Source organism: Catharus ustulatus, chromosome 6, assembly GCF_009819885.2.
Source record: "Catharus ustulatus isolate bCatUst1 chromosome 6, bCatUst1.pri.v2, whole genome shotgun sequence".
Lineage (NCBI taxonomy): Eukaryota > Metazoa > Chordata > Aves > Passeriformes > Turdidae > Catharus > Catharus ustulatus.
This window is the reverse complement of record NC_046226.1, coordinates 55,954,766-55,981,509: the sequence shown is the minus strand read 5'-3', so window position 1 is coordinate 55,981,509 and position 26,744 is coordinate 55,954,766. Positions and strand designations below refer to the sequence as shown.

General features: G+C 39.9%; 1 protein-coding gene across 8 annotated transcripts in view; it reads right to left on the bottom strand.

Moving 5' to 3' along the window:
* Positions 1-26,012, bottom strand: part of LOC116997459 (SH3 and multiple ankyrin repeat domains protein 2-like) — a 118,022-nt gene extending 92,010 nt beyond the window's left edge. For 7 of the 8 annotated variants that reach the window (XM_033062190.1, XM_033062194.1, XM_033062195.1 and 4 more), the window contains exons 1-2: positions 25,324-26,012; positions 23,538-23,662 (exon numbers count right to left, since the gene is read on the bottom strand). In XM_033062190.1, the coding sequence (XP_032918081.1) occupies positions 23,538-23,662; positions 25,324-25,498 (300 nt within the window). In that variant the 5' untranslated portion in view covers positions 25,499-26,012. The remainder of the gene's footprint in view (positions 1-23,537; positions 23,663-25,323) is intronic. The other variant, XM_033062193.1, reaches the window with a different exon arrangement.
* Between the last annotated feature and the right edge of the window lie 732 nt (positions 26,013-26,744).

The following is a 26,744-nucleotide window of genomic DNA, read 5'->3' as shown; positions in this document are numbered from 1 at the left end:
GAATTCTCTTAAGGACCCTGGTCTTTACTGGGAGGAATTACCATCTTCTTTTTAAAAGAATTTCAGAAAAAATCAACTCTGATTTGATTTGGCAAGGGAATTACTTTTCGAGGTTAATTACTTTGCAAGAGATTTAAATAGATAACCATCCATTTTGCAGACTTAATGACTAAAAAGAACTCTCATATTGAAAGATGACAGGGAGGATTCTGCATTATTGCAGTTCCAAGTATAATCAGTAATTTAACCTGGAAAACAGCTGGAGTATCTGGATTGTCACTACAGTTAGGCAAAAATTAAAAAACAAAAAACAAACAAACAAAAAAAAAGGCACCAGGGTCACCAAAAACTAATCATAGCTTTGAAGGACGGCAAGCACTGGGTAGCCTAGTGGCAAACATCACTGAGCAAAGCAAAAAGAGTTCAGGCACAGAGACAAGGCAGGGCTGGGAACAGCACAGGGAACATGCTCCAGCCCAACCCAACCTCTAAGGACAAGAAGAGGGATCCCAGATCTCTCCTGACACTTGGATGTCTTGTATGAGATGGGCCTGAGGGACACATCCCTGCACTGTTCTCCCTTCTCTCCCTGCCTGCTGTAGCAGCTCAGAGCAGCAGCTCCACGCATGACCAACAGCCTGTCACACATCCCAGTCCCCAGCCTGCATCCATGGCAGTGCCAAACCTCACAGAACATTTTCAGGTTCTCCCAGGGAAATCCCCCACAGGAGTATTTTAAGCACACACACCTCAAAATGCCATCCTTGCTCCAGCTCACACTCAGGAGTTATCCTGAGTGAGAGGGTAGGCTCAGGAGGAGAGTGTGTCAAACAATTTGTGCTTTGTTCCCCTCGTGGGGGTTAGGTTTGAGCACTGAGTGAGCATCAGTTCTTGGCATTGACACAACCAAGGGAGGATTCTCCAAGGAAAGCACAATTTCAATCTTAATCCAATTTAAAATATGGCTTGAGACACATTTTCTAAGAGAGCCCTTTTTGCTGCCTGCCTCCATCCTAATGAATCTCAACACAAAATGCATTAAAACAAGGCAGACATTGGATCACAGTCAACCAAATAAAATCTTGCTGGGTAGGATGGTGCTCTGTTTTGGAAAGAAAATATCGGATGCTCCTGCAGTCCAGGTTCTCATGGAAAATCTAATATCTCAGGTAATCCAAGCAGAACACTGGGAACTCTGCCTTTTAAGAGGGCACATCTGGTCTACAAAAGAAGCTTAGAAAGTTCCTTAATCCAACTCCTTAAGGAGTTACCCTGTAACTCCTTAATCCAGAAGTAAATCAAACCAAGGTCACCTGTGAAAAGTATTTTTTCACTATGTAAAAAACTTGTTCAGAGTAATCAGGAGGCTGGAACTTGCATTGTGCATTTAACAGAGCACAAGCACAAACTTAAAATTACAGGTGTGTAAATCTCAGCAATATAATTATTGGGGAAAATACCCAACAACAAGTCATATAAAATTTGAAATAACTGTGGTCCTTGGCAGCTCTGTGTGTTGATCACAGGTTAAAAATAATACCTTACACTATTCCCAACAAGTACCCTTTTACATGAGAAGCATAATTTCATTGTTTGAGACTTCTGGCTGTTTCATCTGATTGTCCTAAAATCTATCTCTTTTTAAAGGCTTTTTTTTCCTTGTGCACGTTCTATCTAATAAAAAAATATTTTATATATATGAGGAAAAATACTGCCAAATCAGGCTTCTGTTGAACTTAATTACTTTCTCCACCTCACTAATAACTATATATAATGCAATAATCATATGGACTTGTTTTGATAGTGGTAAATAATACAATAAAACTAAAATAATTATTAGCATTACTGACTGGGAGAATGCAATTAAACCTCTGAATATTTGACCAGATTAGCAAACCAAAATAAAGTCAAAGCTCATTCGAATAATATCTATCTGAGTTTACTTTCTACTACTATGATATGGTGGATCCTGAATAAAGGTTGTATCCATCAGCTTCTGGACTGCATTCAGTTTTAAGGAAGAAAACAAAACCAAAAATGCTTATCAGCATGGAAAAAGCAGATCCCATATAATCCCAAGCACAGCCAATACAAACACAAGATTTACGTAATATAATAATCCCTTAAAAATCTTTGTGCTAGGAGACATTCAAATTATGGAATAAGTGTGTTAAGAACATGGCCTGCTCAGTCTCGTAGCAGCCAACGTGACAAGCTCTGTGTTTGTGAGGGAATTATGGAGCAGATCCATGGCAAGGTCCTGGGCAGCCTCCCCACAGCAGCTGACAGGGCTCTGGGGAGGTGGAAGGGAGAAGAAGACAAACAGCCTTGTTCCTGTCACATTCCCCCAGTGCCAAGCTGAAACACAAAGCGAAAGGTGCAGCCTTCCCAGAGGTGTTACAAGTGTAGGAGGCAAACTTTCTAAAAATTAAGGCACTAGATACTAAATACCACGCTGCACACAGAAAACCAGCAATAAAAAAAATCCCACTTGTTCATTAAGTGCAGGCTAATTTCAGATCTTGGAAGTGACTTATGGAGAGGTCTTGTAAGAGCTTACAAAGGACTTCAAACTGATTTCTTCAGCTGTGCTTGGCTATCAACACTTCCCATATGCTTTAGAGACATCTGTCTTTCACTTCAGGCTACAACCAAATTTTGGTTTAAGATCTCACATTTGTGACCCCAAAATCCTCTTCTCAATTCTTCAGTGGCTGTGGGCCTCCTGTCACCTTGTTGTCAGCTATCCTCACTTCAACTGCTGTTCATTGAGAGAGTGAAATCATCCAAATGTACTTTGATAAAGCAAAACTTTCAAAATACACCATGAACTGTTGTGGTCTTTGCCTCCTCCAATGCACAGACAGAAAAATGTAGGTTCTAGTGAGAAACTTCTATTTCATCCCACAAGAAGATTTATGAGGTAAAATGAGGTAAATAAAGTTACTACACTGCCTGCTGTCGTATGGTTCATTTAGAAATGGTTATTCCACTCTGAAGCTGTGCTGATGACCTCATATACAAATGAAATATTATTGTCACAGACCAAAAGCAACCAACACACAAACCTCAGAGATCTGAAATGGGCCCCTTTGCCCAGCTAATTGTGCAGTTAAATGAATAATTTTTTGTCTTCTTCAATTCTTTTTGCACAGAAAACCATAAAAGAAAAGCCTTAAAAGTTCAACATATTTCTAATTTTATTTCTTTTAGAAAATCTAAGCAGACAAAGCATACCCATGCACATAAACTCCAAAATGAGTTACTTAAAGCCAATAAAGTTCGTACAGCAAGGAGCTTAATTGAATTAATGGGACAACTTTGCCTTCTGAATTTCTGATGTTGAAACAGAAAAAGCTGAGTGTAGAAAAGTGGGAAAAAGGTGGTGGTTGGAGTAGTCAAAGCAAATGCCACAGTATAAGTATTTCTGGATTATTTCTAGTCACTAATGTCTATGAGGGAGAAAAAAACTGAGGCAAACACTGTGCACACTGTGAGTGGCACCAGTGAATTGCATTAAAACTGCAAAACAAATGCAATTGAACATTAAAAATCCTGATAAAATATTATTTTAGCAGATATTTAAACTTCTGATAAAGTATCCTTGCCAACCACAGAACGTGAGTGGTGTTTTGAAGTCATAACTTATGAGGTAGGATATTGCTTATTAGTTAAGTTTAATAATTTTGAAACACACCTTTTTTTTATCCATAGTAGTATTTTCTAAAAAATATTACTTTTAAATGCCTTCAATGAGAAATAGTATCGTCACAGCTAATATGACCTCAGTAATAACAGCTCACTCTGCTTTTCACATTCTCAATCAAATGCAAAACTGGTGCTCTTTCAGTAAAATACGTCTATCAGTTGCAGTCTTAAAAAAATACACCAGAAAAATTTAAATTCTAGCAGGAAGCTGGACTTCATATTAACCTAGATCTGTTTTGTGAAAAAACACATGAAAATAATTACAGATGCTATACAGATAAGCCTACATTTTAAGACATTATTTTTTGAGGGTGCTTTTGAATAGTGAAATCTAATTTCATAAATGATTAATTAAAGAAGGAGACATTTAGGAATTACCTTGAAATCAGAAGTGTGTCTATGAAAAGGTAAGAAATTTATGTTAATAAATAGAAACTCAGTCAACAGACCAGTAAAATAATCAGAATTTGACTACATCATGTACCACTAAAATAAGTGGAATCTGTGAAAAAAAAAAAGCCGTTTTTTCTATGAAACTGGTGGTGAAAGCTGAGAGTCCAAAATGAAATCATAGAATCACAGGATGGTTTGGGTTGGGAGAGACCTTTAGAGCTCATCCAGTCCCACCCCTCCCATGGGCAGGAACATCTTCACTATCCCAGGGTGCTCCAAGGCCTTTCCAACCTGGACTTGGACACTTCCATTGATGTCTTAAGTTTTTCTGTTCTGCTTTGGTGTGCAGCTTTTTGTTTTATATGAAGGGTTACTAGGATCTTTTCTGAGGGTGGTGAAGACAAAGCAGTCCTGTTCCAGCTGGGGACTCAAGGACAATCTCTCCAAACTTCAGGCCCTAAGCATAATCAATGTGAAAAGAGGAGAACAAGCAAGCAAGCAAGGAGGATGAAACTTCATGATTTGAGGCCATTAACTGGACAGTTGAGTTCTGTATGTAAATGGACAAAAACATATAAAAAAGTGAGATCTCGTGACCAAGCTCTCATTTGCTTCCATCTTGGAGCCATCCAGGCAGGGCCACGACTGTGGCACTAGTACTGCCAGGGTGTGGCCTTTGAAGGCCCCTCAATAAATATCCACTTTATTGTTCTTAACTCTGTCTAGCTCTGTTCCAGCTCCTCTAGGCATCACCAGGGATCCAGGGGCAGCCATAGCTTCTCTGGGAAATCCATTCCAGAGCCTTACCACCCTCTCAGCAAAACCTTTCTTCTTCACATCTACCCTGAATCGACCCTCTTTTCATTTTAGTGTCCCCCCACTAAAAAAATCTGTTCCCATCCCTCTCATAAGCTCCTTTTAGGCACTGGAAGGCCACAGCAGATTGTCCCTGGAGCTGTCTCCTTTCCAGCCAGAACAACCCCAGCTCCCTGTGAGCTTGTCACCCAAGGGACACTCATCCCTTTGGTGACAGCTTTATTTCCAGTGCCAGCACAGGGGCTGAGTGGGAGGAGGAGGAGGGAAGGAGGGGACCAGGGAGCTCCACACTGGCAGCACGTTTTCCATCTCTCCCCGTGGGAAGCACCAGGGCTGGAGAGGAGCACGTTTGGGCTTCTCACTGCTCCCTGCATTGCCAGCCCTGGAGAGGCCCCAAAAGCTCTCCTGGTCCCTCACAGCAACACTGCCTGGGGAGCCAGCAGCTTTCCCTCTCCTCTAGAGAGAATGAACTGCCTTTTTTCCCTCAGTACACAGAAAATATTCCAGAGGAAGAAAAGGAGAAATCCAGCAGCTTCATCTGTATATCTGTATTCATAGAAAGAGAATATATATATATATATATCTATCTCATATTCTCAGGATGGAGATCTAATCGTGGAATGGGTGGGATGCAGTTCAAATCTCTTTGTCAAGCACAACGTTACATACATACATACATATATATATATATATACACATGTATATTTTCATAGAATTATCGAACTATTCCAGTTGTAAAAAGATCACCAAGTCCAACCATTCCCCAGCACTGCAAGGCCATCCATGTCCCCAGCTGCCATATCCACACGGCTTTTAAATCCCTCCAGGGATGGGGACTTCATCACTGCCCTGGGCAGCCTGGACCAGAGCTGAACCATCCTTTTAGTGAAGAAAATTTTCTTAATATCCAAGCTAAACTTCTCCTGGCATAAGTCAAGGCCATTTCCTCTCAAATGTGATGGGACCATCTTGAAAACATGGATAGTTCCAATGTATTGGCTGTGCACTAAATGCTGACTGTGTGCCATTTATGTTACAATAAAAAAACCCCATCATAACAATAATAATGATAATGATAATAATAATAATAAATTTCTACTGAATAATGATATTAATTATGGTCTGAAAGAGGCTAGTCACAGGAGCTAGTACTCTTGAAGGTCTGTCAGCACACTGGTATTTCTGCAGTATGATCTGACACATTCTCCTACCCAGAAGCTTTTGCTTCCTTTTAAAAATTCCAGCTGGAGAAGGCAATGGAATCTGTGATATAAACGTGTTTCAGCAAGTTTGTTGGGTTGAGTTATTCAGATCATTAAAGCAGTACCTCTGGTTTGAATAGCACTGATGAATGACAGCACAGAAAGTGTCTGTAAAATGGGAGTAGAGTCATCTGCTATTAATGTGGGGTCACTAACAGAACTCATTCACTGTAAACCTTTTAGAATTTAGGGAGAGAAAAAAAGGGAATAAATGAGGAAAAGCAATTATAGTGTATGGCCCAGCATCATCCACAAGCTTGACAATTTACACCTGGGGAAAAGAAAACAATGGCAAACTAACAACCAAAAAGCAACCGTTTCCTCTCCTCTCCTCTCCTCTCCTCTCCTCTCCTCTCCTCTCCTCTCCTCTCCTCTCCTCTCCTCTCTTTCCAGCTCTTCATTTCCCCTAAGAAAAGGTTCAAGCTTTTAATCTCAAAACACTTCTTCAAAATTATAATACCCCAAATTAACAGTCACACGAATGATTACACAAATTATACCATAAAAAGAAAAAATCCTCTTTCGTTACTAGGTTTTGTAGCAAGTATTTCATAGATTACAATTCCCTTCCACAAAGGGTTCCAAATATTCTGCTGGAATTAAACTGGGAGAAGTGGATTGCTACATTCCTGCAGCTTTTAAATGGCTGGAATGGGTCCTAAAGGAAGCATAATACAGCAAATAACAAAATGATGAGCTTTCTCAGAAGGACAAGGACTGCAAATATACATTATTACCTTTTAAAAGAAGACGTTTCCTACATATATTGCTAGTTTTGCAATTTGATAAAGCAGCTGGGGAGAAATTATATTAAACATATAAATTTTCTTTCTTTGTTGTATATTGATTGTAGTGAATTAGATTAAATCTATAGCTATCTTGTTTTGGTTTTGAGAGCTTGTTTGGAGTCAGCTGGCTGCAAAAATACCATTTTGCCAAGCCCCACTGGCACAGACAAGGGAGCTGAATCGATTAATCCGTGAAGTTATTTTGGCAAAATGACTGACGCGGGCAGCTGACGGCCCAATCCCATCTCCCACCCGCAGGGATAGCTGCTCCCTGCTGGCAGGGGCCACCTCCAAGGCAGCTGGAGCCTTTTCCAGCAGGAGGCAGGAGCCAAGGCTGGGTGGGAAGGATTGCAGAGCTGCCTGACCATGCCTGTCCTCACTGGGTTCTGTATCCGGTTGTACATCCCGGTATTTCTCACAGTTGCTTGGAGACAGTTGCTGTGTTACAAGTCAGCTGGAGCTGTAAAATAGCACCACGGGCACAGATTGGTGATGCTCTGTCAAGGGGGATCTTGTACTTGCTGACTGCCCAGGGCTCTCTCCTTGCTCTTGACGATGCAGAGATTTAGGTATTTAGGAGGGAATGACTTAGGAAGGTTTCTGTCCTCACTGATACATTTGTGATCCGTGTTTAACACCAAATTAAACCTTCTGAAACTGCACTGATCATTTCCTGGTGTTGAATTTTGCTCGCAATATTTTTCTAGTTGCACAAAAAAATGTGGAGATTGTCATTATACAGGACAAGGGAAATATTTAATACACTTGCTTAATAAATAAAGAACATATTTTACAAATTAGTAGCTGCATGTTGTTCTTGCTCAGTATTAGCATATATAAAGTACATGTCCCTCTTATGCATATGAATCTATACCATGTGTCAGAGCTACCTGACATGAAAAATGAAGAATTTAATTTACTGCCACTCTTTCTGTCCCTTAGCAGCTTATCCTCGCTCATATTTCTGACATCGTTTGAACTTTGCATGCATTTATTTTAAGCCAACCATGAAATATAGGCACAAATACATTTAATTAACAGAATGCAGAAATACCAGGTTCCCTGAGTCCTCTGCAAAGCTGCTTTCCAGCTGGTCAGCCCCAGCACGTCCTGGTGCCTGGGAGGATTCCTCCCCAGGTACACTTCCTTTGACATACTCAACATTGACATCTACTGCTCTTTTAGCTAAGCTCCAAATGCTTTTCTGGTTTTGCATTATGCCTAAGATCCTAGAGCTGATCATTGTTGTAACAATTTAATAGGACAGTTCACAGAGCACAGCCCTCAAAAACTGTGCTCCTTTTCCCTGTATTTTGAAATCAGCTCATTTATCTCTACCCTTTGTTTCTTACCCCGGGAGGTCATTTTCTCTTATTACACAATAAGCTGGTTTTCAAGCACATCTTTCCCAATGTCCAAATGAAAGCAGAGACTGCCAAGGCAGTTATTCATACAATCACCAATTTCTTCCAAATATATGACTTCCCATTTTGGAATCACTAAGGTTGGAAAAGACCTCCAAGATCATCAAGTCCAGCCTTTGACTGAACACCACCATGCCTCTGAACCATATCATGAATTGCTAAATTTTGGCTCCTGAAGGCTGCTGGGGTTTTTTAATCCCTTTTCTAGCAATTCCAATTTTCTGACACTAGCACCAGCTCTCCAGCTGTAGGAACATTCCTAAGCAGTTCTCAGGTTGTTAGTCTTAAGTGTCCTGAGGAAGAAGTTGTATCCCAAACGCCTCCATAGTTGGGACTATGACTAAGAACTCTCTGAGGTTTCCATCAATAACATTCTCTTTCATCACTGCTGCCTTTTAAAGGTCCACCATCCTTCAGGTCTGCTGACCTCTGGTAGACCTCCCTGTTTCTGGCACATTTGAAAGAAAAACATCTATCATCAGATTTTTATGCCTTTGGCTACTTCTTCCTCGAAATCTATTTTGGTAAGCCATACAACAGAGTTTTAACTCTGCAGGGTTTAAAGTCTTTTCTCCCTTGTTCATATTTCCAGTTTTAAACTAAGGCTTTCTGATTCTTAGTGACACTGTTTAGAAGCCATTTAACAACACTGTCTTTTAAACAAAAAAATAAGGAAGGAAAGAAAAAAAAACTATTCAGATATCTTTTGATTTAAAGGGTGTCTAAGGCAGGCCAATCTGTGTAAAAGGATGTTAAATTTACAGTCTCAGAGCAAATAAAAATAGTTGGAGAGACAAAGAGAAATCCTGTTTAGCTTAATTCAGAAGAATGTTTTAATTTTGCAAACCAGGTATTGCTCTGCAATTGTTTAACTTTTTACCCTTGAGCTTATTGTTGCACACATGCTGGGTCAGGCTTTCTGCAGAGCTATCAATCCATATAAAGTATATTGAGACAGCCCCTTGGACACCAACTCAGGACAATTTTGAGAGCCCTCAGGAGCTGACCTGTGTCTCTCAATAAACTGATGAGGCAGCACTTCTCTGTGAAGTCAATTCTTTGCAGAAATATTTCATTATTTTCCAATTTTTTTGCTACTTTTCTGTATCCCAGAGACCACCATCTCAGTCCTCATGGATGGTTTGGAGCAGCCAAATTTCTTTTCAGACCAAGCAAACTCAGTGAAATTTATCCAAAAGATCATTGATAGAATTAGGATATTTTTGTGACAAACTGAGTCACAAACACACCATTCCCAACCGTTAATTTATTAGGTCATATAACAGAGGAAGAATTTGATCGCAACATTTATAACACAGCTGTTTTATTTCAGATGTGGAAGGAGGCCAAGGATTGGATAATTGTGCTGCTTCAATTAGCGGTGACTCGAGAGCTGGTGAAGTGGCATTGTTTGCTGCCAGGCAGGAAGCCCAGGGACGCTCATTAACCAGCCTGAGGACGTGAAGGGCTGGGGGGCCCATCCCCAACAGGCCATGGCAGGTGGCAGCACAGCAACAGCAGGGACCTTCCTTTCACACACTGAGCACAGTCAGCAGCAGCAGTTCCCGGAAAAAAATCTGCCTCTTCCAGCCAAAGGATATCGGGCAAAGTTATCTGGGCAACTTTGTCTATTAGAGATGTCAAAGAATCATGGAATCATGGAATGGTTTGGTTTGGTTTGGAAGGGCTCTTAGAGGTAATTTAGTTCCAACTCCCCTGCCAGGAGGGAGACATTTCCACTAGACCAGGGACACCTTCCACTAGACCAGGAATCTGATGAACTTTTCAAAATCAACATCTGTGGTCTTCTGTTCATTTCCCTGGAAATTTAATCCCATGTGCTTCCCTTTCTTGTTCGTTTCCCTGCTTTGGAACTGTTTATTCATCCTTCCTCTGCCCTGCCTTTATCAAAATACAGTCGTCCTATCCCTATGGCAGTGATGTGCTGTCAATATTTTAATAATGTTACCATAACTCAGCTGCCCCCAGCTCCCAGGATTACTGTCCTCTGGAAATCACTCCATGCAGAAGTTGGGAAGCTTTTGCCTCAGCCAAGGAAAAAAGCTCACAGTGCTGTATTATATTGCCACTGCAAATCACTCCCTTGTAGAAGCCAGACAAGGATGGAGAAAGGTTGTCAGCATTACCAGCATGGTTGCCATTCTTATCTGACCTTGGTAGTGAAGGGGAACAGGAAAACAACGAATCACTCTCTATATATTTTTCAAACTGTTGGAAAAAATTGTCAGAGGGAGAATCATATCATCTTCCTTTTTTATATTCTCACCTCCTTAGAACGCTTATTCATATCCATGTCTCTATTTAGGCTTCCTAACATGTACTCATTGGTGCATTTTTGGAGGGGCACAGGAAAATGAGGGGCAGGGGAGGCTCTGCTCCCCCAAACTCCCCTCCTGGTTGGCTGGGAAACCAAAGGGTTAACAGTATTATTATTATCATTCCCCACCACTTGCATTACTCAGAAAAATCCCGGCAGGCTGCCAGAACTGCCACAAAACATGAACAGCCTGAAGAGATGGGCACATATGGTGACTGAGGCAGCTACACCCAGCTCAGGCTACCACTGCCATGAGGAATGCTCAGAGAAAAAGGAGCTCTCCGGACCACACCGCCCCAGGAATGCCTGGAAAATGTGACAGCACTTCAGGGAGCTGGACTCACATTGCTCCATTCCAGCTCTTTCAGTGTTACTGCATTCTGAAGCTTATTTTGGGATTGAAATGACCTGCACAATTTGGACATCTCTGCTTGAACCACGGGGTTATCTCCAGTCCCTGAGAGAGGAATCCGAGGAGACATCTGGCACTAACATCAGGATGACAAGATGTGGAGCTTGTAGCATGGAGCAATGAGAGTGCTACAAATACAGTAAATGGTTTTACCTTTTTAAGAATTCCTCCAAAAGTGAGGAATTTAGGTAATCAAAATAATTTTTAAAAGATTGGCCAGGCTTCCCAGATATTAGAAAGTGCTGGATTTATGCTTTTTTCCACACATAAACAATATGTTACCAGCCTAACTCCCATATTTTACTGTTGATAATCTTTGAGTGATTCAGTGCCTTGATACAAAGCCATAAATCTGACAATTTTCAAACGTTTAATTTTTCAAAGCATGTACTGCCATTGCCTTCCTACTGGTATTTACATGGAAACACACGGACTGGATTTATCCAGTTCAATTTATATTCCTGCCCAGAGTGTCTTCTGAGCATTTGTGTGCCTAGCCTGGCACAACCAGCTCTTGTTTAGTGCCCAGCTGTGGTCTGAAGTCCTTAAGAAAGAAATAATTTTTACAAAATTATTGAAGAAACAAATTACTATTTTATTTTGATTTGCATATCTCTTGCTCTTTATTCTGTCTGGAAATAAGTTGCTCTGCATTTTCTACCTTGCACAGTAAGTTTAGTAAACATTAAATTTTAAATGAGGCTCTGTAATTCCAAGCCTAAGTATAACTATAACCTCCTTCCTTCAACCACTCCTAATACATCCTAAAATCCCAACAGAGCCATTCAGCAATAGTGTTAACTTGCAAATACAAAGTTGATCCTCAGGTTGGTATCTCAAAGCATAATTCTGCATCACAAAACACCTCACAGTCTGTTAAAGCATTGGATCAAAATGTCTCAGTAGGATGATAGAAAAAAAACAATTTGTAACCACTTTTTGCCATTTTCTTGTTTTCTCCCCATCTCTTTCAACTTTTGGCATTACATTTGTAAGAGTTTTCCTTCCTGATTTATTTTTTCTCATTAGCAAGAAGATTGACAAATGAAGAGAAGCATGCTGGGATTACACTTTATCTATTTTTGGTCTCTCTGCCTGTCTGATAGCAGCTCATCCACTACTTGGAGGATCTTACTCCAAATCAGAGAGAAACACTCAAAGTTCAACTTATCAAAGATGAGCAGAGGGCAGCAAGACTGGATCTTACAAAACCTTGTAAATACAGATTATCTATACTGAAAGCATCTAATAAAATCAACTCCTTCTTGTGCTAGAAGCAGACAGGACTTGCAGAGAGTAGGAGCATCCTTTGGGAATGCGTTATTAAGCCTAAGCTTGCACACATCACTCCAAACTCCACGTTAAGCAAATTCTCAAGTCTTCAGACTGAAGATCTCATTTTATATTTAGTATATGAAGGGTCAGATGGACAGGAACCTTCCCACAACTACAGACCAAGTGATTTTTTAATGTTTGTCATTGTAACAGGGCAGTTTTCAGAGTAAACCTTGTGGTGAGAGAGTTCTCAGTGTGCATAGGAGAGAACAGGAACCAACGTGAATCAAAACTAATTAAAATAATAATTCAAAAGACGCACTTCTCCCAAAGACATTACTGCAGAACAATAAAGAAATTTCTGTGCAAACACAGCATATTTTATTGAAGGCAGCATTTCTTTATTTGGATCCCTATGGACTGGAAACCAAAATCCAAAGCAGGGGAAAAAATGTTCCTTGTCTACAGAATAGAAAAATGAGACATCAGAATGGAAAAACAAAACAAAACAAAATAAATAATAAAATAAAGACCAAAAGCAGAAAACAACAAACCCCTGATATTCTCCCATGGAGACAAATAAATAAGAATTAGAGTTTTCTAAAATGTGGATTCGCACACTCATGCCAATTTGAAAGTTAATGCTTAGAATGGGTCGTACATCTCCCAAAAACTGCTGTCATGTCACTGATCTGTGCTGATTATGAGTATCTGTGTTCAAACTATCTGGGTGTATAATTGCCTGACAGCAGCATTTTTGCCTATAAGATTATCACTAAAAAAAATAATTTAAAAGAAACAATTTTTCCATCTTACTACATCAAAAGGTCTTTAGAAATACGTAAATTGGATTAATGACATTCATTTGGGCATTAAAAGCAAAACAGAAAATATAAAAATACTTAAAATATCAAATGTTTTTTAATATTCAGAGAGTCAAGCTGAAGCTTCAGTAATTAGATATGGGTTAGTATGCAAATGAAGGAGGAATTTCACTCATTAAAAATTCCTCTGTAATGTCAGGAAGGTGGCAATATTCCTGTGTGGAAAACGTATTCCTGGTGACTTTTACAACAGTGTCAAATATTGTACCAGTTCCATTTTTGTGTTCCAAACCCTTCACTGCTTTTTAAGGTTAAAGACAAGAATCTACACACTACATAATGCCTTCAGAAATGGAAAAACCTACCCATACAATCTTTCTATTCCAGTGACAGTTAATATTAACATTAACAGATCCTAATCTACCCAAAATGAATCCAACCTTCGTTTCAATCTGCCTTGAAGAAGGACAAGAAAAAAGTCAGTGCCTGAATTACAAGATTTAATGTAACTGCTTTAGAATAGTTCGGAGAGGATCCACCACATGCAGCCATTGGGGGATTCACCCACCATTGGAATGTTCTGAATCCTGTGTTTTCAGTTCCAGCACCTGAAACATGAGCACTTGGATAGGGCAGCTGCAGAAAGCTGGAACTGCCTCACAGAATCCTAAAACCCTGCAAGTTATCGCAACTTCTTGGCAAGGATAGAACCAGAGAATGGTTAAGGATGGAAAAACCCTCAGACACCACTGAGTCCAACCACTAACACAGCACCACCAAGGCCACCACTGACTCATGTCCCTAAGTGCCACCTCCACATGGCTTTTAAATCCCTCCAGCAATGGTGTCTCCACCACTCCTCTGGGCAGTCTGTTCCAGGCCCTTCTTTCTGTGGAGACATTTTGCCTAATATCCAATCCAAACCTCCCCTGTTTCAACTTGAGGCCATCTCCTCTTGCCCTGTTCCTCTGGAGAAGAGGCAGAGGCCACCACAGCCTTAAAATGGCAGCAGTTGCCCAACTTTGCATTATTTGCTACCAGTCAAGGCATGGGCAAGTTTCTTTACCTTCAGAGCTGCCAAAGAAACATCAGGTCTCAGGCCTGAGTTTTTCACACCCTTACATGTGGAACGAGACTCATCCAGAGAAAGCCATCTCGATCAATCCCTTGAGGAACAAGTTCAAACACCCAGATTTGGGCTCGTACCATGAGGAAGGAGCAAAAGGACCAAAGTTCTGAAAAGCACTTCTGCAGAGGTTTGCTTGGGATACACAGAAGAAACGGGGAAAAAAATGCAGAAAAGGAGAGTTGGAAATGGATATTCCCAGTCTTTGAGTCTTGGATAACAGCTGCCTACATAATTTCCAGCTCTGAAGAGCCACTGCATTTTGGGTGTGCACATGATTTCTATTAAATATCTCCAAACTATTCTAAAAATGCACAGGGAATTATGGGAATCAAAGAGCTACTCCCAGACAGAACCCATCTTCAATTCCATTCCCAATCTGTTTTTTCACAAGCCAGCTCCAAAATAGGCAGAGTCAATAAGCATATTTAGATATAAAATACCCAAGAAACTTTTACAAAATTATTACAATGGATGTTTTGCTGTTCTTTTAAAAACAATTTACTCTTTAATTTAGGAGTTAAAGTGAGCCATAATCATTCCCATTGTAAATAAATACACCAGATGCAGTTAACAACTCACAAGCCTGTCAGCAATGTACATGGCTTCTCACAAATCTATCTGGTGCTGAAAAGCCACAGGTTGAGTCCATTAAAAACAATAGCAGTTGTTTGGAGAACAGATCTGGATGAAGGAATTGCAATAAAAAGTACCAGGGAGACTGATGCAGTGAAATAAAAACGATTCTTTGATTTTGCTGCTTGTATTTTTTCCAATAAAGACAACTTAATCAACACAAGACTGGTATCTGCTCTCTGGATTTTTGTATGATGTGTGTCCAGAACAAGCTCTTTTTGTAACAGGCTATAAATAAACTCTTCTATTACTTCTTTTCATGTACTTGTATGCTTTATTTTCTCTTCATCAGCAAATAGAGGAACACTTGTCTACCTTCTCTTATCCTATCACCCTATACACTCATTCTTGAGGAACTTCCATGTATTTGCTAGGACAGTTTCCAGTGCTCTGATCAGCAAAGCCCTCAGAGACCTTCAAGTCCAGCCACATCCAGAACCCAAAACAGAGGAGTCACCACTTGGCCATGAAGACAACACAGGAGATCCTATTTTGACATGGAGAAATTATGGTTTTCTAACAAGTGCAAATTTTGTACCACAAGATGAGGAGAACAAGAAATCCAGCTCCCCAAACAGCTGCCAGAATACATGAGGAAAAAATGAGGTGGTGAAAAAGGATTATTATCCTTCATTGTCTTATACAAGAATCTCTGAAGATTCCTATCAGTGGCACATCAGGATGTAAAATGTTATTTCTAATCTGATTGACTTCAATTTGCTTATTAGATGAATTTCCTGAGCCCCACAGTCACAAGCCATGGGAAATGCTTTGAAGGTAGGAAAAAAAAAAAAATAGGAAGGGATTCCTTGGAAAGCCACCTTCTCCCTCACTGGTGTCCTGCAGAGTTGCAAGTCATTTCAGAGGAGCATAGCAGCTCTGAGTGGGATGGCCCCATTTATTGGGATAACTCCAACACTGAATAGTCCCATGCATTTACCATCAGCCAGCTTAGCAGGAGAATAGCAGTGGGGAAGGAAGACTTCTGCTTTTTAAAACCAATTAATGGATTAAATCTGAACTCACTCTTCTCTAGAGGACACACGCTAGAGTTCGGATATAAAAGGAATATTAATCAAAGGAATGCAGAGCTTCTGCTAGATCAGACCCAAAAGTTCAGAATATCTTTAAATCAAGTGTTTCTGCAGTTCTTAGCACCCACACAGAAGCAGTGGGGAGCCTGTTGTGTGTACCAACATGGAGGAATTTATTTAACCCCTCTGAAACCTTGAGAGCAGTTTAGAACCTCCTTCCATAGTAAAGATTAAAAGGGGATGACACTGAGGAAATCCTGTCAAAAACCCCCAAATGAATGCAGTACATGTCCACCTACCGAGTTCTCATTTGCTTTTTCAATTTGGAGATAATAACAAAGATATATTTGCCTAGTCGGGGTCCATGAATGAAGCTATTTTTTCAGAAAAGTTGAATTTTTGGGCTAGGGAGAGAGGGGAAAATTACTGCTCATGAATCCCATGATGATCAGAAGTACCTAATCTTCCTCCTAACCTCAGCAAAGATTTGTGGTTCATGAAACACGACCAGCAGGTGAACTGAGCAGTGCCACACAAATTGATCGGTAGTCTCTGAATGGGAAAAAGAAAACTGTCCATAAATAAATGAAGAAACCGTGACACACACATGTAATTCCCCATGATAGTGCTTCTCCTGCTTGTAAGATGCTTGCACCTCCCCCAGAAAAAGGTAGAAAATAAAGAAGGAAAAATTCCCGATTTTTAGATTAGTTCTGTCCTCAGTGATACGAGTTTGCCAATTCATTCTCCACCATTTGAAAGAGCTCATCTGCTTTCCCTCACCTGCAGTTTTGCAGGTCTGTAGCAACTAAAAGCAATTAAAAGAAATGGTATTTTCTCCCCTTAAATACCAGGCACAAGTAGTGTTTTTCATATAGCTCCAATCCAGCAACCAGGTTTCCATAGTATCCAGAGACTAAAAAAAGCCAACGGGCTTCAGGGAAATTAATTTTAATAGAATGTCTTGTGGTAATTGCCCAATCACACCACAAAAATGACATTCATTTATTTGGTGTTAGTTTTTATACTTAACCCCAACACCTGAGAGCTGGAAATGGAAGAGATGCATTATTCCTGTGTTATATGAAGAGAAGTGGACAGATTTCTGCACGAGTGAAGACCATCCAGAGCCAAGCTTTATGTGAATCATGGGATGGCCAAGGTGGCTGGATGCCACTGCATGGCTTCTAGGTAGTCAAAAACTGGCTATGTATACTAAGCAGCTTAACTTTATACAAATTTGCTATTTTTAGAGGATTTTGTAGTAGGAATTCAGGGTAACAGTGGTAATCATACTTATTAGGAATCAGAAAGCTCCCTGTGGATATCTCCTCACTCCACACACAGTCCCACGAGCTTTGGCATATTCCCTCAGGATAGGAATGTCAGGAAATTCTCCCAAAATACTGTGGCACCCAGGCCAAAACACCTTAAAACTGAAAATGGAGAACTGAATAGACACAGAGCTGCTTCTGGCTCTTGCTGCCATTATCATCACAATTCCTTGCAAATCCTCCTCTCAAAGAAGCATAAAAATCAGCTCTGAGTTTCAAAGAGCTACTTGTTAAATTTTGGGGAACCAGAAGCCCAGTATACACCTCATGGAGAGTCAAGGCCAAAGGAAAATGTTTCCCAGTTCTGCTCATAGCCTGGAAAGCTAAGGGCCTCATTCTTGTCTGCTCTTCATTCTTATTTTAAAATGTATTACTTGTTTATGTGTGAATAACTGAGCTCCTCTGAGGACTAATTTATTTTTTTTTGTCTGCTCATTTCCATCTATGTCAAAAAGGAAACAGTCTTAATAATGCACTTTAAAAATTAACCAAGGTTTGTTCCTCTTTTTGATGATCACACTGGCATATTTGGAACACTATCACTTCCTACGGGTTGGAGGATACACATGAAAAACAGATAAAAAACCAATCAGAAATAGTTATGTACAGTGGATTTGTGCCATCCAAAGCACTCTCAGGGCACAATAATTTCACTCAGTTGCCACCATCCACTAAAAACATAAATTAAGGAAAACAAACTAAGCAAACCTAAACCCTCGGCCACCGAGTTTAAGTGGAAAGAAAGTAAAACACTTCTCCATCAAATGAAAAATTAATTCCCTCAGTCAGATGCTCCACAGATAAACCAGGCTGTTCCATACTTATACCACAGCTGCTTTTTCCAAGAGCCCATTGTCCCAACCCTCCAGTACATCTGTAGCTACACTTCAGCAGGAGAATTCCAAAAGAAAAACAGGAAGAAAGCTTTCTTTGGACTCTGAGAGTTTTAAGCAGTGTCAGGGGCTTGCTGGTGCTTAATAGACATAACTTATAGATGTCACTAAGAGGATGATGATTAACTAGTTAACAGAAACAAGCTTTTTCCTCTAATGGTTGGTTAAATCAAACTATGTGCCAAATTAAATACACAAATTTTAAAACAGTAGTGCCCAGACTAATGCTGTGTATATATATAAAATACCCCAGAATGGTTTTTGTTGGAAGAAACCAAAACCATCCAGTTCCAAGCCCCTGCCCTGGCCAGGAACTCCCTCTCCAGAAGCTCAGACACTGCAGTGCTGCTGCAGCTTTGGCAAACCCCTCATCATTAAAAAGATGTTTGTAGAGTTGATTCAAACCCAAAGTAGGTGCTGTCTAGGAATAGAGCAGCTCCCAGCCCGGCTGCTCTCCTGCCAAACGGGAGGCTCCCTGGCAGGGCAGGAGCAGCAGCCAAGCTGGCAACAAAAACCCTCCTGCAAGACACTGAACTAATGTGGACTTGACTCTGCTGGTCCCCTAGAAAGGCCTAATTGTGAGAGCTGAATCCAGCCCTCAGAAGTGTACTGAAAATGTTGGGTCTGATTTCTTCTTCCTACAAACAGCAGTCTTGTTAAGCACTGCATGGAGCTGCCGTCCACACTGCTGGGAGAAGAGGAGCAAACTTCCAGCTGCAACATGTGAATCCCTGTTTATACAAAGCCATTAACAAAGCCTCTGCTTATTAAGAGAGGAAAAAATATCATGGTTCCCATGAGCCTGCCCCAAGAAAAAAAAAAAAATTAGATTTCTATCTGGTGGTAGAAGCGAGCAGAGTTCACACTAGAAATAGGAGAAAACGCAGCCACGGGGTAATTAATGAAGATTATCAAAGGATAATCAAAGGGAAGATTTCTCTATTGCTAAAAGGATTGGAATCAGTAATAGCTGGCTTTGTAAAACCACTAGTTCACCCAGCCATTGAATACCAATTTAAGGCAAAACATTGTTAAAAATATTCATAATTACTAGAGTTTAAGCTACAACAATAAAGTTCAAAGTTTGCTTCCCACAGCAGTTTTCAAGTTTGTATAAACCAATAGCCTATTGCTAAATATGAACCTTCATTTGTGTATGAAGGTGGGGAAGGATTTTTCTTTTATTTAATATTTCAGATTTTTGAAATGTCTCCCTAAATGCTTATTGCTACTTCTTGCATGCAGTCAGATGACAGATATAATGATAAAATAACGTTGTCTGTAATAAAACATTTACTTTCCACCCAAAACCAGTTAAAGAAAAGTTTGTACTAGTAAACTGTATATGTTTTCAAGGACGAAGAAACACAGGCAGTAATACTACAGAGATTTTGCATGTTTTAGTACAAATACTAGCTGAAGAGTTCTGCAGAAAAACAGTGACATTTTTTCTACTACCATCTCTGGTTTTGATCCTCAAATTAAACCTTGAATTTTGCCCTTTTGTTTTTATTTTTTAAATGAATAATTCACCAGGTTTATCTAGTTTACATATTAACTGGAATGTAAATAAGCAGGCATGCTATTCTGCAGACAATAACATTTCAATTTATCTGGAAAAATAAGAGATTTTATGGCACAATAATGCAAACTGCAATGCCTCATTTAGAGAACAAATACATTGTTCTGGTAAAATATTGCAGAATTAATCCAGCTTTCTGAGTATTGATATTGTAAAATTATTGTTTGTGTGGCAGGGAAAATCCCCATGAGCCACATCAGGCAACACCTGCAGAACAGCTGCACACTCATGGGGACAACAAGAACAAATAGTTAATAATCCACTGGGGGTTAATTTTAAAAGACAATCTATATCCTTAACACACTTAAACCCTCCAAAAAACTCTATTATGAGTTAAAACAGGCCTTCCAGTTAAATGGATTTTTATACTCAAAGATGGTTAGACTTTCTGTCATCAAAGCAAATCTCCTACACAACCCCACCTTCAAGAATTCTTGGTCATGTCTCAAGGCAGAACTCTGAATTTTTTCAAACTTGTGCAGTTAGAGTATAGAAATCCAGTCACTGATAAGTACGTAATCAGTGGCCCACAAAGCAATTGGTGATGGGTGCAATTTTTTAACTCCTCTCTAGTGGAGACTGCAATTTTTAGCTTTTGGCCTAATATGTTGTTTTACCTTCATCTATCTTTTTAATCAGGCTAATATCAAGATTGCAGAAAACATAAATTAAAATAGTGAAAAATAACATATAGGGCAAGCTGTAAAATCTCAGTTATAACAACCAAATCATAACCATCCTTGTTTTCTGATTGTTCATCAAAGCTAAGCAAAAAAATCACATTGAATTGGCATCTCTTGAATTGCTGATGAAAATCCGTATCTATTGACACTGCCTGTACCTCACTCCTTCAGCTCTAAAACTGCTCCTGCACTTTTCCAGTACACTAGCCCTGGGCTCTATCCAGGAAAGCCACTACACACTTCACAATTTTTATCACAAAAGCCATGGTTGGTTTTGAAGCAAGGAGGAGACAAACCACACACTGTCAGAAATTTCCATGGAGACTCTGTGAGCACTGTTTCCAAGGGCAAGTGTAATGTTCATCTCTGAAGTCTCATGTTAAAATTAGTTGTACAGGTTGGACAAATCAGGAACTGCATTCTTGATAAAAACTCATTCATATGAGACAATGCCAGCTGTTCCAGGTAATCCCTACTCCATTTGTCTGCTGGAGCAAGACAGCACTTTTTCTTCCTTGTTTGTACAGATCTTTTATTTGTTCTGCTCCACATATATCAAATCCAAACACGAATTATTATAATGCCTCAGAGCTGCTATTTAAGTTTTCCTTCCTTCAGAAGATTCCAGACCACAACTGTACACAAAGAAATGATGCCCTGTCTTCTCCTACTCTTGTACTCTCCAAAGAAAGGTCCTATCACCCTGTCAAACCTGTCTTTCCACAGTGAGGTTCCCTTCATCTCCATGACCCTGAGCCACCAAACCTCCTCAAGCAAGAACGAAGCATTTGCTCTGCCTCTCATTTTGCCCCCTGCCAAACTGGACTCTCCCCTCCCTAACACCTGGTACCTGCCACATGTGTTATAAATAGCACTAATTAGGATCCTGGTTGTCCATTAACTCTTTTATTATTCATGTGACATTTATCATAAATGCCTGATACTACTTACAAATGGTTGAGGTGGCACTTACACACAGAGGCATAAACTTCAGAGTTATAAGAGAAATCATTTAGCAGCAAGGCAGGCTGACTACATCAGGGTTGACAACCACTTGCTGGGGTGTAAATTTAAATCTTCTCATTCAACACAAAAGATAAAGTAGTTTCGCATTCCTAGAAGTGCAGATGGACTTCTATTTCAACAATCTTTTGCATCACTGTAAATATCTCTAAAGATGGCTTTCTCCATCCAGCCAGGGCTGTGCACTGCATGTTGGCCATGAAACAGAAAAAAATCCTGCCTTTCTCCAACAGAAAAGCCTCCTGCAATAGCCAAGTTGCAATTTCTCAGGATTATCATTATTAATTAAGTTGCAAAATTCAGAACGGAATAACCCCAATGAACATAAATTACACAGAAATGGATTTGATTTGCATGTAATAATGGCTTCTTTCAGAATTAATTACAAATATGCTGGAGTATGGATTAATGTCCTCCTGATTCAGCACTGTATGTGTATGTTTAGCTGCTCTTCCAAGTTAAGGCTAGGAGTAAATTGTCTAGACAATTAATTACAATTCTCCTCTTATTTTCCAAAAAAACAGTAAAGCTTTGTGCAGAATCAGTTACCCAGCCTTCTTTCACCCTTTCAGAGATCATGAAAAAACCCATAGGCATATTGTCATTCCATAAGGAATTAAATTGCACACTATTCACCATCAATTCTATCCGTGCAATCTGCCAGTACAGACTCTTCATATTTCCCATGGATGAAAAGCCTAACAAGAAACCTAACAAGATCTAGAAATACAGCCTTGTTTCAAAACCCCACTTGACAGGAATAGGGAGAGCTTTGGAAGGACCCCTGCCCAGGGAACACAGCAGTTCCATTTGTAAGCTGATCTTTAACACTAAACGCTAAACGTGAAATGCTAAACGCTGAATGCTTCTTAAGTAAACAAACAGCAAGGGAAATGTGCTTGAAGACGGAGATAAAAAAGCACATCTATTTACTTTAGAAACCTGCAAAGCCTGTTCTTTCATGGCTACAGCATGAGGAAGCGGTGCAACTATTTAAATTCAATCACCATGGGAGTTCAAGGCACACTCCATAAAAAGCTGCGTGTTGTACCCTCTCCCACATGCAAAAGCCAGCTCTGCAGAAATAAATGTTGTAACACCAGGAAGTATTTTACCAAACCATACATGAGCCTGAAGAACACATCCAATAATGTAAAATTAATAGATCTCACAGACAAGGCTTGATCAATTCATCCCAAAAGACCTATTTTCAATACCCAGTTTCACAGAACCACAGCATCTCTTTGTTGGTCATGAAAAGGTTGTGGGGGGAAGAGGAAGAAAAATTCCAAATCATGACTTTGCTGCAAACTGGCCAGCAACACTCAAAAGGAGAACAAACTATTTAAACAAAACTAAAATACCAACAAAAAATCCTCCAAAATATCAAACATGAAGATATTTTTGGCATGGATGAACAGAGTATATAAATATACCCTTTATATAAAGTAATTTTTAATGCAATAGCATCCATTGCTTTATTTTTTGTATTCACAGAGTAGTGTTGGAAAAATTCAATTTCAAGCCGAAGTAATTTGCTTTATTCTCCATGGTTACTAAATGCCACTAAACCATGGATATTTCTGAGTGCAGAAATAGTTGCATAAAAAGTCATTAATTTTGGTTACACCTTGAAAATATTTAGAAGAAACCAGAACTGACAGCCCACAACAAATATTGAAATTCATCTAAATTTCAATAACTGAAAGAAGACTATGACCTCCCAAATATCTCTGAGAGTGCATTCCCAAAGGGCAAAAAGAACAGCCAAAAAATTCCCAGCCAGCCTGACCACTGTTCTCCATCACTGCTTTCATGAATGCTGCATGAAGTTTTAAATTGATCAAGTGAAGCACATTACTGGTGTTAGCTCACAGAACTTGCTGCTCAGATGCATCCCACATCTTTTTCCAGAGTCAATTCTCCAACAGGAGCATCACTATTTCCCCAACAGAGCACTGAGAATCAAATTTCAGGATCTCCTACCTCGATCAAAAAGTCTCCAGTTCTCAGGCCAGCTTGCCATGCTACTCCCCCTTCATCCACAGATTCCAAGTACTGCAAAGCAGGAAAGGCTGGAGTTGGGGTGAATTCTTCAATTGGTGTGTCAGCTTTAAAAATAAATACCACATTAAAAAAAGAAAGTTATGGAGTGCTTGCAAATACCACTTGACTACAGGCCTACCATTGGCCATTCCAATTTAGGGTTAAAAAATGGTGGGTGCTGGAAGTGAGAGGGATGTGCCTCACGGAGATCAGGATGCTGGGGACAGAGTGCAACCCCTGTGCAATTGCAATCCGCAGGTCTTCCTTCCAGAGGGGGAAATAACCTGCTCCTTTCATGACACAAACCAAATCAAGCTGCACCAGGCAATAGCTGGGTTCTCATATTCCAGGATATTCAGTATTGGCTCAAAGTAACCCTTTTGTGTGCCTGGCAGAATGCTGTAACTCTGGCAACATCCACCTAAAAATGAATTATGTGCTGGAGCCAGGAGAGAGCATCTGGCCAAACTAGGGGGGGTGGGGTGCGTGGCAAAGGATGAAAAAGATCAACTAGAATTTTTTTCCTCCTCCTAAATTTAGATGTGCATAACAAAGAAGAGACCAGAAAAAATGACTTTTTAGGACAGGAGGCACAGCTGGCCCTGTGACAGCACTGCCTGCCCCTCTGTGTCACGTACACACACGGGCAGAAAAGTCTTTTGGGTCTTTCACCTGAGGTGCCCCTGCTGCTACAGAGAAAATCTGGGGGAAACTGTTGGGCTCACCCAGAGGCAGTGAGCCCTGCTCAAAGCACTGATAACCCACACCAATATGCAGAGAGAAGGCAGAGCCTTGGGCTTTCCTGCTTCAACTCCAAACATTTCATTTGGCTAAAACTGGCAAAGCTTTCCCAGCCCTGCAAATCCACAGTGGCTCTGGTTTAGGTTTAGGGGTGGGGAACAGGCAGAGCAAAAGCCATGTCCCAAGAATGAAGACATGGAATAATTTTCATGCTCAAGCAAGGCAAGGGAGAACCCATGTGAAATGAGGGGGAGCAAGAGATGGGACATACCACCACATACATATATTCTTTTTTTAAATACAAAGGGAGCAAACTGCACTGAAAGTTAAAAAGCAAAGCATTAAATAGAATGCCTTTTTTAACTCGTAGGAATGCCATTGTGAGAGATTTTAGCCTACAGAGAAGTGCTGTGCAGCTTAACATATGAACAGTTTTAAAAATGAGCACACTACAGGCCATGCAACATACGTGCAGCTTCTCAAGATATAAAAAAAAAATCATATTTTCATACTAAAACTGCACCAATGTCACCTTGCAGAAGATCCACACGTATTTTAAACAAAACATCCCTCTCCTGTCTATTCCTATTTGCAGCCCTATTTAACCAGGTTGGTATTTGAAATAAAGCAGCAGTTTTTATGAGGAAAGCAGGTTTCCCATAGTTAAGTAAACTGCACAACAGAACAGATTAATGACAAAATACTACATCCACTGGCATGAGAAAAATACAGGCAAAACTTTCTCCCCCCAAAACGATTATGCAGTGCTTCTCCTATGTAAAAATGCAAACTGCTTCGGAGAGAAGGCACTGAAATCCATCGGAGTAGTATAGCATACAGAGAATCCTGTTGTCTAGCAACCAAGTGCACCAAGAATAATTCCTGCTTATATTCTGAGATGTATAAATTTCTTCATGCCCCTGCACATCACACACATACACACACACACACACACACATACACACACACAAACAGAAGCACATACCTTTTGCCCCTCTGAGCACAAATCCAAATCCTTCATTGTCTTTTTTCTGCAGGACCACTGCCTTTTCTTCTATTATGCAGTCACTGTAGAGAGAATTCCGAGGATAGCGACCATTATTACATCCCTTCATCACCACCGTAGTAGCTGCTCCTCCAGTGTGCAGGTTCATCATCATCACAGCCCGTTAATCAAATAATATTGCAGTAACCAAGCATGGGAAAATATAGAACAAATAGCAGCGAGGGGAAGACAAAGACTAAGGTGGATGGTAAAAGAGAACATGACAAAGCAACTTAAAAGGAATGAAAAAGGCAGAGAGGAAAAAGAAAGAAGAAGAAATCATGCATGGTGGTTTGTGTTCTATATGAATGACTGGATGAACATGTGATCATGTAATCTGTGGGCTAGCTAGGACTCTAAAAGGAAAAAAAGTAAGTGAACTGAACGACAGTATCATTAATAAACTCCTCAATCGTGGATGTACCAGATGCATCTTCTAGTGAAGCCAAAATGAAACCAACCAGAAGAAAAATGAGGCAGCATTTTAAATTTAAAGATAATAAATTATGATTTTCTATTAGCTAACTAAAAGGCACAAATATATTCTGAAAGCTATGCCTTGCATCAAAAGCCCTTTTTCAATCCTATTGAATGTTGCATGCTGCAAGAATCCCACATGATCATCTGACAGCCTACAATGCTAACAACGTGCAGCTGCCTTGGCGTCATCAAGCACAAATTTCCACAGCATCAAGAATCTGCATAATTGAAATAGTAACAAGGCATGCACAAGCAGGAAAACATATTTTCTAAGGAATATTTCCTGTCTCCTGATAAACAATTAATATTATAAAACAAGGAGATGGTGTAAAGGACTATTTATGTAAGCTCTATTCCCTTAAAGAGAAAGTAGCCTTAGGAATCTCACTGTCATTGGCTAAGATAAAAGTAGAAGGTAGATGAAGAAAATGCACAAAATACACATTAAAATGGGACCCTTCAGATACAGGGAATGATCTGTAAAAGCCTTAAGGTGTTTAATATTTTTCATTAAACATGAAGTTACTAAATATAAGCTCAAAGCAATATTTAAAAAAAAAAAGCAGAAAAAAATTTAGAATGCTCTTTTAGGTACCAAAGCATTGCACAGCACGAGTTGCAGGGGTTAAGTCCATGAATTGTCAGCACTGCAAACTGTGCTGCTTTAAAATACCTAGAGAACTAGTTCAGATAGAAAGGGGTATGAGCAAGTTCACTTTCTTTATTTTTTTTACTAGCCAACTTCTGCTCCCACTGGTCTTGTACAGAATCCAGTCCCCAAAGCAGTGAATGCAAGGAGAGACTGGATCTGCCTCAGGGCCATCAATAATCCCCAGGGGGAGGAGGAAACTAAATAAAGAGAAATTGTTGTGACCTTTTTA